The sequence below is a fragment of the Salminus brasiliensis genome, chromosome 7, assembly GCF_030463535.1.
Source record: "Salminus brasiliensis chromosome 7, fSalBra1.hap2, whole genome shotgun sequence".
NCBI classification, from domain to species: Eukaryota; Metazoa; Chordata; class Actinopteri; order Characiformes; family Bryconidae; genus Salminus; species Salminus brasiliensis.
Genome location: NC_132884.1, coordinates 35234318 through 35249634, shown reverse-complemented (window position 1 = coordinate 35249634; position 15317 = coordinate 35234318). Strand labels below are relative to the sequence as shown.

The 15317-nt window shown below is 45.2% G+C and overlaps 1 protein-coding gene across 1 annotated transcript in view; it reads right to left on the bottom strand.

The window, feature by feature from the left end:
* Positions 1–692: 692 nt before the first annotated feature.
* Positions 693–15317, bottom strand: part of gli1 (GLI family zinc finger 1) — a 49575-nt gene continuing 34950 nt past the window's right edge. The window contains exons 2-13 of the mRNA XM_072684751.1: positions 10712–10815; positions 8846–9045; positions 8441–8542; positions 8095–8293; positions 7226–7382; positions 7029–7136; positions 6551–6688; positions 6294–6443; positions 6008–6172; positions 5656–5898; positions 5205–5517; positions 693–5094 (exon numbers count right to left, since the gene is read on the bottom strand). Coding sequence (XP_072540852.1) covers positions 2564–5094; positions 5205–5517; positions 5656–5898; positions 6008–6172; positions 6294–6443; positions 6551–6688; positions 7029–7136; positions 7226–7382; positions 8095–8293; positions 8441–8542; positions 8846–9045; positions 10712–10782 — 4377 coding nt within the window. The 5' untranslated portion in view covers positions 10783–10815 and the 3' untranslated portion in view covers positions 693–2563. The remainder of the gene's footprint in view (positions 5095–5204; positions 5518–5655; positions 5899–6007; positions 6173–6293; positions 6444–6550; positions 6689–7028; positions 7137–7225; positions 7383–8094; positions 8294–8440; positions 8543–8845; positions 9046–10711; positions 10816–15317) is intronic.

Sequence of the window (15317 nt, the reverse complement as noted above, 5' to 3'; positions counted from 1 at the left end):
AGAAGGAAAGTTGTGTGAGTAAAAACCCTGCGTATTTCTGCAGTAAAATCTGAAGGCTGCTCAAGACCCAGAGTTTCAGTGTTGGCTCCATCTAGTGTTCTTTCCAGAGCTTCCCTAAATAACAAGTCCCTCCTTTGAAGCAAGGTGGACTTAAGTGGTCCAATCCATTCTTAGTATTTTTAGTATGTAGCACCTTATTGCAGGGCACTAAGGACACACAGGTATCCCTCCATAGTTAGGATGTCATGGCTGGGGGATGTCAAGTAGGCCTTTTCGTGTAGGCTATTATTGGTCTTTATGAGTAAATGTGTATGTATTAATGTACATTAACATACTACAGCAGCATGGTTTGAGAGGTATTTCCACCCTCACGCACCCACTGCCATGCTTCTACAACTTAGGCCAACTTAAACCACTGCCACCCCCCCAGCCACTATATCCTAACTATATACTGGATACCTGTATGTGTCCCCAGTGTCCTCTTTATTGAAATACCAAAATATGGTCACTCTAGCATCAAATGGATCAAATGTTTTTAAGATGATGATCAGCACACATTCAACCAGATGTGTCCAAACTTTTGACTGGTATTCCACACCTGTATTCTACCGAATCATGACATTTTATGGCAGTTATCATCACACAGACTTGAAAGATGTGACAACACGGGATTTGCTTCCATCACAGGCTGTGTTTATTAATAAACAGGTCAAATATAGTACCTTTACTTTTGTATAAAAATGTAGAAAATGGTATGCAAAAAATATATCACTTGTTTTCCTGTAAATAGATGTAATAGATGCTAGCACAGAATTGCATGACTACATTAATGATCTTTTGCCAGCAAAAAAGAAAAGTCTGAACTGTGACAGATATCAGAACACACCTAGAAATGCAGAGAAAAATCCACAAACTGCTTTAATTTTCTTTGTAAAAAAAAAAAAAAGGTTACAAATTACATTCTCTATCAGCACTATGGAGGCACGGCCACACGACTGTATTATGAAAGGGTGCACAAGCACTCTTCTCAGTGCCAATCATCTTTGGTATGCCATGGACAGCTGTAGGGAAACACTGGGATTTGCTAGGGGTTGAAACCGTACCCTGACCTGTTTTAATACTTAAAAGGAAGGAGTTCTTCACACTGTCGTGAGGCATCACGTGAGTAAAGTGTGCTAAAACAGGACGTAAAGACCTTTAGCTTGTCAACTGGATGCCGCCTGAACGCAATACCATAAATCATAAAGTAAAAAAAGTAAAAAAAAAAGGTCACAAAACTGAATATCTGTGTTTTTTTTCATAATTGTTCTTCAGCTTAGTGCTGTTGTCAGTGCAATGCTAAGAGGCTAGCTTGTATGATGTGGTACAGCTCAGGACCTGGAAACACTAAGGCAACAAGTAAATCTGGTATTATGACACACTGTAATGGCAAGGAGCAATCACTTATAAATGCGAGTCTGATTCTTTTGTTTATTTTCATGGTGGATCCATGTCCTTAGGCACATAAGCAACACTGATTGTTGACATCCTCTTAAAACTGAAACTGCAACTCTTTACACATCTGTTCTGTGAAACCCAAAGATATTTTAATAAAAAATAAATGTCAAGCTGTCATATCAGAGTCAATCAGCTTAGTGCATCCAGGCCTTCAAACAAAGGAAAGAAACATAAAAGTTAACAGTAACTCAGTGCCATTTGACTACAGCTACCTGTCTGAAAACAAACGAGAAGAATAACAAGAAAGCAAACATGAAAGTCCATTTAAGTCAAACGGGTTCCACTGAATTCAGACTTAGTTCTTCTACCTTGCCAAAATCACTTGAATAATGATCATCAATACTAACAACTGATAAGGCTTTGAATACTGCACTGCACATAGGCATTAGGACTGTTGGTCATTAAGAGTTTCAGAGTTGTGTACCTTCTCCATCCACTTGTCTGACTGTCTGCTTCAGTCTTTCTCTAGATACCAACTCATGTACCTGTAAGGAATCATTAGCCACAATAGGCAAAGGCACTTCCGGCCTGTTGTACCCATTACTCTACTTGAGAGAGTGGTTTGTTGAGTACCGAAAATGAAATGTGCTCTCTAATACTCTTGCTGCTCTCTGTACATTTCAGAAAGCAGATGATAGTTCATTTTGTTTGTGTTCATATCATTGTCTCAATATACAGTCCATATCTGATTTAAAGGTATAGTATATTTACATTTAAACAAAACCTGTCATTATCAACAGTCCCGTCATGGTGGATGGAACGCCCCTTTAGTTTTGACAATGAAACCCAATGTAATGTTTGAGGCATCATTATTAAACAAACACAACCAACGAATAGAAATTGTAAGATCCCGTAGAGAAGCAGAATCACTCCATTCTTAGAGACCATTCCAGTCTAGTGCGACTCACTGCAACCAGTGAGTAGAGGAAGGTCCACAGGAACCTTTGGTTTCACTGAGGGTCATTCATCTGGAGTCGACTTAACGTTCTTAACAATTCAATGTCGCCAGAAGGATGGTCCACATCTTACTGCAACACACTACAACATGAACATGTGAATGTCCCCATTAAGACAGCGTGTTCAGATACTTGTTCTCCCCAGCGAGGGACGTCAACATAGAGGTCATATCTCCAATGGCCATGTTGGAGAGGCCAGAGGGAAGGGTGATGGAGTTTTGAGGAGTGGTAAGACGCGAGGAGGCCTGGGAGGAGGAAGGGTGGTGACCCAGGGCTGGGTTTACTGGGCTGTAGGATGAAGGATCTGGGTCATCGATGATGGAAGCAAAGTCAATTTGAGCATTCTCCAAGTCCAGGTTCTCCAAGGTATTGGACATAGGGGCAGAGTCAGGATAGGTCAGTGAGGCAGCCTTCGTAGAAGCTTCTATTCCTGCAAGGTGCTGCTGGGGTAAGCAAGATCCATCCTGGGGCTCCAGAGATTTGTCCACATTGTGGTGCATGTGGATCTGGCCTGAGTAGTAGAAATTCTCAGTGTGTTGCTGCTGTTGCTGAACAGGTGGTAATCGTACTCCTCTCCTGGGACTAGCAGTAGAATGGTTAGGGCTCAGGTTAGGTGGGCTGCCCAGGTATGCACCGCTTGTCTGCTTGGAAACACTGTTCTGGCGACTCAGTGGCTTTCGACCCTGAGGTGGATGTGGCACCATGTCATGACCGTAGCAGGAACCTTGCATGCCGCCCATTTGTTCCTTGGCTGTCACTGAACTGGACACTCGACTGTGTGCTGGGGGACTCATGACATTCTGATTTGTGTAGCCTTGGTAACTGTTGTGGTAGAGGTTTTGATTAGGCTGCTGATTTTGAGGGCTGTGCTGCATCATGGTTGACTGTCCTCCCATCTCAATGCCGTCTGGCTTCCCAGAGAGACCACTGTCTGCTGCTTGCTGCTCTTGATGCTGTTCCCAAAGGAGCGCTTGCTGTGACTGCACATAGTTTCGGACCATCATCTCTTTCACCTGCAGCATTGGTGTCTGTGACCTCCGGCCCTCAGCCAGCACAGAGCCTGCACAGCCAAGGCTCAGGCTTCCACCAGTGGGGAACGATCCAGGCTGACTTTGCTGGCCATGACCGGTCTGGACCTTCATCTGACCATGATGGAAGTCACAGCTGGGATTGGAGGTTTTGCCTATTAAACCCTGTTCTTGGGTTTGTGATGGGAATGCTTGCTGGCATAGCTCCATAGCACTAGGCTGGCGGTGCTGAAGAGGCTTAGCATTCTGGCAGGCACTGGACCCTCCCATGGCTGGATGGTACTGCTCTGGTTTGATAGTAACCCGCTGGTGGTTATGATCAGCACTGGGATCATACATTCCCTGAGGATACTGCTGTGTCTGCATTGCTGTGTCTTGAAACTGCATGCCTGCTTGTACACCAACATGGGGATTCTGGAGCTGACTGTTTTGTCCCCAGGGGCCTGGTCCATCATTGGGTTGGCCGAGGTTTGGGTAGTGTGGCCCAGATGGGCTGAGCTGACAAGTGCTCATTCCATACTCCGCTTGCTGAAGGAGGGAGTTTGCCATGTCGTTCTGGCCCATCACTCCTCCGGTACCCATATCCCCGCGCTGGCCCTGGTACTGTCCCTGGATCTGTGGCTGATAGGATGGATCTATGCATCCTATGCCTTCATGTCCAGGGGATAGCTGATTGCCAGCAAGAGCATGGTGCTGCGACTGCTGAAATCCCATGTAGGTTCGGTCTCCACCTTGCAATGTGCTGCCCTGCTCTCTGCCCTCTGCAGGGTTCCCCTGAGACTCCATGGCCATGGCCTCCATCATTACATTCTCGGTAATGCTTGGTGGTCGTGGTGAGTACATGTGCCTTGTGAGGTTGGCATCAGACCCACAGTGCTGCAAGGCATTGCGGCGGCCCATCATTGCCATGTTACTCAAGCTGTTGAAGCGTTGCACCTTGGGCAGATTTTGAGGGTCCCCACCGGAGCGCACTGGATCACTGGCACGGCGTGTGTTGTTGCCAGGTGCCTGGTGTGGGTAGATTATCCCTGTGCCATACTCTGTGTTGGAACTGTGTCTCCTAGCACCTCCTTGATGTAGGAATGCTGGCAGCGGTTGGCCCTGGTACTCACTCAAAAAACCACCACGTCTGCCAGGGGTAACAGGCTGCTCCATATTGGGCAGAGGTGTTGGCGGTGGGCCGCCAGTGGCTGCTGCATATTTAGCCTTCAAGCTATACTGCTGTGCTGGGGTGAGACTAGGCAGACCGGGCAATCCACTAACGCTCTGGCACAACCCAGTCCTGCGGTTGCTTTCTGGTGATAAAGGGTCCCCACCCACATTGTTTCCCATCACAGACTGGCAATGTCCACCTGTTCCGACCTGAGATACTTCACTTGAGCGGCGGCTGGATAGGTAAGGGGAAACCATGGAGGATCGGCGGCTCACGGTGTAGGCAGAGCTAAGACTACTGGTGCCACTTCCACGGCGATCATTGGGTGGGCAGGGCATAGACATTCCGCTGACTCCGCCCATTCCTCCTCCTCCACTCATTTCTGGGGTAGAAAGCTCCATCACTCGACGGTTAGAGAGTAAGGGGGAGGGGCCACAAATGCCCATCATCTCACCTGGTGCTAAGGAGAGAAAGAGAAAATGATCTGTAAACTAATGCCATTAAAAACCCTAACCTGAACAACCAGGACATAACATTAGGTAAAACACACAATGTGGTGCTCTCTGGTACCTGAAAGTGCTGGTAGTTTGTTTCCTGCCCCCCGGCCTGGTGGTGTCTGCCTGCGGATCTGCTTCAGTTTGTCAATCTTTAGGTTCTCCAGTCTCTTCAGGGCCTGTGCAGACATGCCCATTCCCACAGAACAGACTCCTCCATTAGGCTCTGCTGCACTGTTGCCCCCTACATCCTCTAGAGCGGTCAGATCCTCTAGGCTCCCTGCTGCATTAAGGTTCATCTCCACACCACTATCATTGTTGTTGGCACTCCCCAGTGGTGAGCGCTCGCTACTGCAGGATGACTGGCCACCAGGACTTGGCTGAGACTTCTAGTCAATGCACAAACAAGAGGTATAAAATCAGACAGAGCGAAAAAGCAACCAGAACAAATCTGTAAGATATTGAACATGCAGACGATGAACTGAGTGAATGAAAGGTGTGAACAAAGACAGCGAACAATATCTTACCAATGTATTTTCCGGAGCAAGTAGCTTACAATCTTCTCTGGTCTTTTCCTCTTTTTCTACCAGTAACTCTGAACCTGGACCTGCAGGGGTTAGAGCAGAGCCAGGGGGCCGAGGTCCTGTGTCCCCACGGTGTTTCTTAGTGATGTGAGCTTCAGGCCCATGGACTGTCTTCACATGCTTGCGCAGAGAGCTTGGGTCTGTGTACCGTTTTGTACAGCCAGGGATCTTGCACACATAGGGTTTCTAAGAAGGACAAGCCCACATATACAGCGTTAGTGCAAAATCCAAATGACTGTGCCTGTGTCTGAGTTTGTATGAGATACTCTTTGTATGTTATATGTTTGCTTTGTACCTCATTGGAGTGTGTTCGGTTCTGGTGCTTGGCACGGTCGGAGGCGTTGGAGAAGGCCTTGTTGCATCCTTCATGCTCACACACATATGGTTTCTCACCCGTGTGAGAGCGCAGGTGTGTTTTCAGGTTCTCCAGGCGAGAGTATGCCTTGTTGCAACCCTCGAACTATTGCACACACAAACACAGAAGGCCAAGAGCTTAAAAGGCTGGCATGCAAAACCAGACTGAAAACATGATCAGTTACATTAACACACACATACACATATGTATACATATATAAACTCACAGTGCACTTGTGAGGTTTTTCCCCGGTGTGTCTGCGCATGTGCACCACCAGCATGTACTGGGCTTTAAAAGGTCTCTGCTCCCGAGAGCATTCCTTCCAGTGGCACACAAACTCCTTCTTCTCGCCGTGGATATGCTCGTTATTGATGTGCTGGAGGGGAAGCAGTCTATTATGTTATTATTTAGAAAAAAGAGAGGTAGCGGTTGTACAGTATATTGCGCAAAGGATCTGTAAAGCCCTATATCTCCTTCTCTTACATGAACAAGCTGCTCTTGGGTGTCAAACTCCTTGCTGCAGCTTTCCCAGTGGCAGTTGGTCTCATAGATGGCCTCAGGCTCTGGTTTTTCCTCTTTGTCTAGGTCGTCTCTGCCATCCAGGAGACCAATAAGAGGATCCTGCAAAGCACACATTTCCGTACAAGCAACCATGTAAGTAACCATGTTTGAATGCACACTGAAGAGTAAGTTGATATAAGTACCCTATATGGACAGAAGTATTGGGACCTGCTCAATAATGGTTGGTTATGAAAGGTTAAGGTTTATCTGTTTCAGAGAGGCCTATTCTTTTGCCAGGTCTCTACAGGGAATAGCTGTGTTTGTGTGCATTTGCTCATCTGTGTCTGCAATGGGTGCACCTTAAATTAGCTGAATACATTCATTAGATGGGATGTCCACAAACATTTGGACATATGTGTAAATATGATCCATTATGTTTGGAATAGATAGAATGTAATACCTGAGTTCCAGTGGAAGATGGACTGGCCACATCTCCTTCTGAATGTTCTTCTAAACTCTTCACGTTAATGCCGTCCATCACACTACCCAAGACAGGTTCCGTCTTCAGCTAGACACAAACACACCGTAACGGGTCAAATCCCTAAACAATTTCACGATGCAGTAAAATGGAAAGAAAGCACAAGACCTGTCTCTTACATGTCCGTGTTTTGGGGGCGCATGAAGGCGGGGGTTGTGGGGAGGCAGACGAGTTGGGGGGCCAACTGGAGCTGGGTGGTGGCCGAGTGGAGTTCCGTACATAGTACCCTGAGCCCTGGACTGGTAGTTCATGGAGGGGGGGTAACCCATTGATGGACTGCAGCCAAAGAGAGGACAATGGTTAACGTGACAGCATATTAATACAGCACCACTACTGTTCTCAGTTTTCTCCAGTTTCAACCTACCCAAAGTAGCTAACACATGAAAAATGATTCCCTGCCAATTCATCACAAATCATCACACATCGCATCTTTAAAGTACACTTTTTGGACAAAAGTATTGGGACACCTGCACTTTTAGTGTTTCTTCCAAAATCAAGGGTATTAAAAAAGGGTTTTTGTCGGAGTAACTGTCTCTACCATCCATGGAAGGCTATCTACTAAATTTTGGAGCACTGCTGTGAGAATTTAACTGGATGATCACCACCCCAGCTCCCCAACTCATTCCAAAAGTATTGGATGGAGCATCAACCATCATTCCAGAGAACACAGTTCTACTGCTCCACAGCTCAATGTTGGGAGGCTTTATGCCACTCTTTACACCACGCCTAGCATGATGAATAAGTTTATATATACCATAACAGTTATAGCAGCCAATCTGAAGCTAGAGTTATGTATTGCAGTTGACGTAGTAATTGTTAAAAGTAGCTATTGTGGATTCTCCTTCACATCTGCTTCACTACACTTTATTGGAAGTATTTTAATAACTTTTTGTCTTGACTCTCTGGCCTACCTAAGCTTCCATATTGTGACCACTTCAACTTCAAGTAAGCATTTTAACACAGCATTCTTATGACATATGCTATTTACCTCATGGCTCCCACTGACAGATGGCCATATGAGCTGGCAGCATTTTGCCCACAGCGGGAGTTAACAAATGCCACCAGAGAGTTGGGAGAGGTGCGAATGACCGTCTGCAGGTCCACACTGGCATCGGAGAGTGGAGATATAGACAGCGCTCGCTTCTTACTCAACTTCAGTATGGAACGAGGAGTTGAGAAACGAGATCCTGGTGGACCAAAAAAAAAGAAGGTGAGAGGGCAAATCATCCTGTATTTAGTCTGGTGTATTCTAAATGACACTTAAAATACTGTTAAATAAATCGTTATTATAGGTTATCATGTTAGTTCATGCAAGATTTAGAAGACTCCCTCACCATCTCCTGAAACCATGTGCTCTGAGCCTGGCTGGTTGTGAGGGAAACCATGATGTGCTGTCATCATGTTACTTTGGCTACAGTAGGGGATGCCACTGCCTCCTAAACCATACAGAGAAAAAACGATGTGAGATTTACTTATTTGACCCTTTATACCCTGTACGTAAGCCCACACTTCTTTACTGTTATAATTTACATACTTTTCATAGGCCCTAAGATAGAACCCTAAGGCATCGTTTAAGGACTAATAACTGAATCATTAGGGTTTAAAAGGTCAATGATCCCTTGCCTGAGATATTAATTACAGAAGAAGTAAGACACAAAACAATGATTACTGCTATCAGGAGTACTAACCTCACAGATCTTCTGGTATTTATCGAGTTACATTAAAGTAGTGGTACTCACCTTCAGGCGGTGGCATGCTGCGGTGTCCCAACATGCCATGGGGTGGGGGTCCTTGAGAGGACCTCATGTAAGGATCCATGCAGGCTCCTGGGGTGAGGGATGGGTTGTACATTGCTCTGCTCTGTGGAGGCTGGCCACAAGGGGGCGGCACACACACGGGCGACACCTCACTGTACGCCGATCGCACTGACGGCGCCAGACTACAAATACACAGATGCAGATCAAAATAAGTTGTTTGAACTTAAGACAAAAATCATTAATAATTGTATTAGTATCACAACATGAAAAATGTAATGGAAGAAACAGGATGACCAAACTAATGCTAATGCAGGTAGCTAACATAAGCCACCTATTGAAGCTAACAGGTGGCTGTTTAATTTTGTGTACTGTTAGGATTTACGGAACAACTCCAGCAATCATACACTATATGGACACTATGTGGACGGGAAGAAGGCTTTTTACTACATTGTGGAGCACTGCTGTAAGGATATGATTGCATTAAGCGACAAGCACATTAGTGAGGTCAGTATGTTGGACAAGCACCACCCAACTCTCCAAATATTGGATGGAGCACCACTGTTCCAGAAAATACAGTTCCACTGCTCCACAGCTCATTGCTGGGGGGCTTTATACCCCTCCAGCCTACATCGGGCATTAGGCATGTAGCCAATTTATTCATGTTTATCAACTCCAGAGAGTCCTATTCTATTGGCAGTACTTATCTACAGGTAAAAATGTCTAAAGTATCTATCTGAATGCAATCATTAGAAAGGGTGTCTGCAAACATTCAGTAGAGAATCGTGTAGAAGTGTGTGGGATATTTAGCAAATGTTGTGATGTATCCTCACAGCCACTGGGTGGCACCAAGTACCTCTATTCTGAAAACTAAGGCAAGTCTGAGAACAGATGGGGGAATTCCCACATTCCTTCAAATCTTAGTGTCTTCCTTTCTGTCTCTCTCTCTCTCTCTCTCTCTCTCTTTCTTACACACACACAGCATTTCTTCCCCTGGCCTCTTCATCCCTCCAGTCTTTCCTTCACTCCCTCTCTCTCTCTTTCTCTCTCTCTCTCTCTCCCCATGTCCTCCGCTGTGCATGCTCTGTGTAATTCTCTCAGAACATCGTGTGTATTCCACAGCAGCCTAATCTCTTTGCACTAATCCACCAAGCCCCCTTCCCCGGCTTTCTACCTCCCTTTTTGTGCTCTTTTCCCCCCGCACCCCTCTTTCCCCTCTCATGCACTCTTTCTTTCTTCTCCTCTTTTTCTGTCCCTCTTTCTGCCCCTCCTCGGTAGCCCCAGTGAACATTCTTCCTCTCTTTTTACTGCTCTCTCTCTCTCTCTCTCTCTCTCTCTTTCTCTCTCTCTCTCTCTCTCTCTCTCTCTTTCTCTCTCTCTCTCTGACAGCTGCTTATTACTGACTGGTCAGGGAGCTGCTACTCTCCGCATGACTGACCAAACACCACTCAGGTTACCCCAGAGAGAGAGAGAGAGAGAGAGAAAGAAAGAGAGAGAGAGAGACAGAAAGAGAGGGAGAGAGAGGGGCTGACGCTGGCTCAACCTGGGTGGCATTCTGTTGGAGGAGGGTGCAGAAGGGAATGAGGGGAGGAGCCTAGTTGCCATCTCTGCAACAATATCAGAACACAGAGAACAAGAAAGACCGAAAGTTTGCAACTGTAATTCCAGTCTCCCCTGGGTTTGCGTCTGAATTAGCGGTGCCCCTCGCGCTCGTGTTTTTTTAGTACAGCAGCCCTAAACTGCCTGAATGGATGGAACAGAGCCGCGTTAGCTGGAGGAGTTCAGCTGCCTCTGTTCAGACCTGCATCTCGCTGCAGGTCTGAGGCTGTGTGTTATGAACGCAGGTCTTACCCTTTGCTTGGCTGATTGACAGTGGTGTTGTAGTGATACAGCCCCTGGTGTGGCTGCATATCCACTGGCATCGAGACCAGTGCTCCCTCTAGTCCTGCAAGCCCCTGTGAGAACACACACAGATACACCATTCAGCTGAAAACAGGAGCTGGTGATGAAGGAAAGTTTGAAAAGTCTGACTGACAACTTCACTAAAGTGGCGTTTTCATTCCAGACAGACGTCTCTGGTGGATACGACAGCATGTAATTGGATATTAATGCAGTCTATCTCGAAGCTCATTGAAATAAGTGAAGGAAAATCAGTGGGAATGTTCAGTCTACCACCCTCATGTTTGGGAATAGATACACAAACAGCTTTTTCCCACATTTTAAGCTCCATTTTTGCAATTTCTTATTTTTTACCATGATATAATCATTTCAGTGTTAAATGTTAAATTCTTTTTTTAACATTCTCTTACAATTTCATGATTAATGGATCAAATACAATGGGGTCCTCCTTCAGTAATTATTACACCGCCAGTCTGACACTGAATTAAACTGCTCTGAATCAGGACAGAGAAACTGAACAGTACAAAATCTGACTGAAAGTCCACTTATAAATGTTTAGATGAAGATGAACTGAACATTTTGCCTGTTTTTTTTTTTTCATCCATGGCCCATTTGTTAAGCTAGCCTTAGCTTAGCTAGCTAGCCCAGCAACAGATAGACCTGGTGTCAGACAGCGCAGAGCAGCTGCTATTGACTGCTGAGATATCTGCTGCTAACAGAAAGGGGAAATGCGGCCAGTTCTGCTGCGTTTGGACTCGAAGTCAGCCATCTATGCTTAGACACCAAAGCACAGACCGTGTTTCAGCTAACTAAGGCTCAAATCACACACGTTTAAAAAAGCCTGAGAGCACAAGTCAAGTGAATGGTCTTTTGGAGTGTTTTGGGCTGAAAATTGGCGGAATATTAATGAATATTCAGTTGTTTAGGCGTTATTTCACATTTTACCTGGTGTATGTAGATTGTGTTAGGTTGTATTATTAGAACCAGAAATATAAATGTGGGTCCAAATACAGGACTTCAGGGAGTCTTCCACAAATTGTTTGATAAAAATTGGTCGATTTGACAGTTGTTTATATCATTTTTTTTTTTGGAAGATCTTTATATAGTACTGTGCAAACGTGAAAATTAAAATCCTCCTCTTCATCTGGGCAGTAATGGTTAATTTCTTCAGTAACTGATCACTAATGTTAGAATAAATACAAATCATATTTATACAAAATGTCATGGTTTTACACCACTGTGCTCATTAAAACATCTCCAAAGTTCTCTACATGGGAGTCTAGTATTAGCTGTCCGGGCTGGGGACGTCCAGGAGAGATCTCCCCTACTTTCTTCAGAATGAGAAACTCTTGATCCTTTTTACTGTATGTATGTTTACCTGCATCTGTTCTAATGAGATCCAGAGATTTTACAGTAAAAACTCTTGGCAAAGTTGTATATTTGTCTGCACATGTGTGTGTGTTTGTGTGTTGTGAGGTGTATATCTGGTAACACGCGTGCTAATGTGTTGAAGACACTAAATAGAGATCTCTTATGAAGCCACAGCTGCCAGCTGAACAAAATACCGTTGCAGTTGGGAAGGGGGGTCCCATCTATTAGCCACATAGCCACACACATACAAATCTGTCAAAATCACCAGGGGGTATTGCTGAGATTAGTGCCTGTGTGACAAAAAGCAATGGCTTTGCCTCGCCGAGGGAGTGTGTGGTGTGTTCACGAGTCTGTGACAGAACAAGTGTTAATGCCTCAGTGACTAAATGCACAGCGCATGGCAGGTGTTTGTGAGCGAGCGATGGTGGGGGGACTGAGAAAGAGGGAGAGAGAGAAAGAGAGAGAGAGAGGTTGGTTGATTAATTACACTTAAAGTGTGTGAAAGTATTTGTGTATGAGGCTATATACAGTAAGTAAAGACCATACCTCAATGTGTTTATATCTATATAAATAACTGAACGTAACCAAGAGAGGGGCCAGGCAATGGGACCTGAGATTCGGTCACTGGGAGGAGGCTAGACTGGGTGTGTGGAGAAAATGAAAGCACAGGGTTTCGGGTTGTAAATGTGTGTTTTTGTCTGTGATTTTGTGGGAAAGCTTACGTCTGTGTGTGCGTATTTGGAAGACTGCTGATCTCTCCAAAAAAGAGAGCGAGAGGGAGGAAAAAAAGTATGGTACACGCCACGCTATGCTTTTACAGGTGCAGCAGTATCCTGCCCTGCCTACACTGGCTCAGTGCTTCATAAGAGCTTTAGAGGGAAGGTCGATCGCAAAAAAGGTCAGCGTTTAACCCTAAGAGGCTGAAGCTTCTGCCAGCGATGACGAAAGCATGGTGTCATTTGATATGAACTCATAGCACCACATTGAATCAATTCTGATCTTCTGTGGAAAGAAAAGCCCATGCTTTTCCATGGTTTGTTTATGTAGCCACCCAAAGGACAACATCTTCTGAAGACCAGCTTTTGTTTTTTTCATTCGTGAGATATAAAGCAGATCCCGGTATTGCATTAATGAAGTATAGGAAATTCCTGAACTCACTCTCCTAACCCCCCCCGGGGAGGAGCTTAACACGAGCCTTTTATTGTCAGAGGAGCTAGAGATGAATGAGAAAAGCACAAGGTCTAAGAAAATGATAAGACGAGACCTTTCCCATGTGAATATTGCTGAGCTGGGATTGGAGTGAAATGAGGCGGAATTCTGAAATAACTAAAGTTTGGGAAGAGGACCATGCTAGATGCTCCACACCTTTCAATCTCCTCCCTGTGCCTCAGTCCTATCTCTCAGTCCTATTTCTGTTCATTAGGGAGGGTCCGGACTTCTGGCTCAATGCAGAAGCCGCCCAGAACCCTAGAGTCTGCACTCTTATGCAGTATCTTCTCAAACAACAACCACATGTTAAAGATGTGGTCCAAACTAGCAAACGCAAACTAGTTAGGCCTTCTGTGACATACGCTATATGTCCAAATGTCTGTGGACACCACTTCTAATGAATGCATTCAGCTACAGCTTTCAGTTGCACCCTCACCAATGCACCAAAATCTAGCTGAAAGCCTTCCCTGGACAGTAGAGACAGTTCCCCCAACAAAAGCAGGATAAACTCTTTGGAAAAAACAATGAATGATCGGGTGTCCCAATCCCAATTTGTCCATATAGTGTATTTTGATCAGAGTAAGAAAACAACAAATCAGGATGAAGGATTCGCCAACATTCTCTCCCTCTTTTTGTCCACACTAAGGGCTGGTTTTACAGGCGAGGATTAAGGCTAGTTGTGGGCTATATATTTTTTCCTTACAGTGGAAAATCTCCATTCAAAGTGCTGTGTAGTCAAGTACCAGTCTTAATCCCTGTTCTGGAAACTGACCCTCTACATGCTAACACACCAGATTAGATAACACTACTGAATGATGTTTTGAATGGCTGTCAACACACTGCCTCATTCTCACACCAGCATGACCCTGAGTCAGTGTTTGCTTCGTACACTGGTTTTAACTGTACAAGGTCTCAGCACTTATTAAAAAAGGCACTGATCCAATAACCAGTGGCGGTGGCAGTTTCAGAGTCGATATCATGATGGAGATGATGACATGATGTGTCAATCAAATAATTATAGACCCGTCATAGCTTCTATACGGAGAGTGACACCAGCCTCTAACAAAGAGGTCAGTTCAGCCTTGCTGTGACTGCTTTGTTTAACTGACCCTTTCTAATAAATGCATTTCGCTACTTTAAGTTGCACCCATTGCTGACACACATGTGCAAATACACACACATACACACAGCTTGTCTAGTCCCTGTAGAGAAGTACTGTCAATAGAACAGAACTTGGCTCCATGCCTGATGCCAGGTGTGGGCTAGAGGGGTATAAAGCCCCCCAGTATTGAGCTGTGGAGCAGTACAACAGTGTTCTTGGAATGATGGTAATGATGGTTGGTGCTCCATCCAATACTTTGGGGATGAATAGGGGAGTTGGTGTGAGTTGGTGTTGGGATGAGCTCCTGACCTCACTAATGCTCTTGTCGCTGAATGCAATCAAATCCTCACAGCAATGCTCCAAAATCTAGTAGAAAGCCTTTTTCCTTGGACAGTAGAGACAGTAACTCCAACAAAAGGCTAAAATCTTTTTTTAATTCTTTTTGGACGATTTCGGACGAAACAAAGAATGAGCAAATGTCCAAGTACTTCTGTCCTTTTGTCCCAGTAAGTCCATTTAGTGTATATATACAATTACAACGTACGTGTCCACTACATGTAAATGTATATGACTGTATTTCTTTTATCAGACCCTCATTTCCTCCACTTTTCTCTGATTTCATCTATCCCCTATGCTGCCCCCTGCTCCGGGAAACACTGGTGCTTTACTCCTGCTCTTTTTGTTTCTTCTCGCTCGCCCTGCGCTCTCTGTGTCTGCAGCATAAACAGTTGGAAACTGTCTCCGGCCGACAGACTGGCTGCACGTCAGACTGAGAGAAAGAGGCCTAAAACAAGTCAGAGGGCTGTACATACTCGTCTCAAACATCCCCCCCCCCTCCCCTTCTCTTTCCCTCCCTGTCTCTCTCCCGCGTTCCCT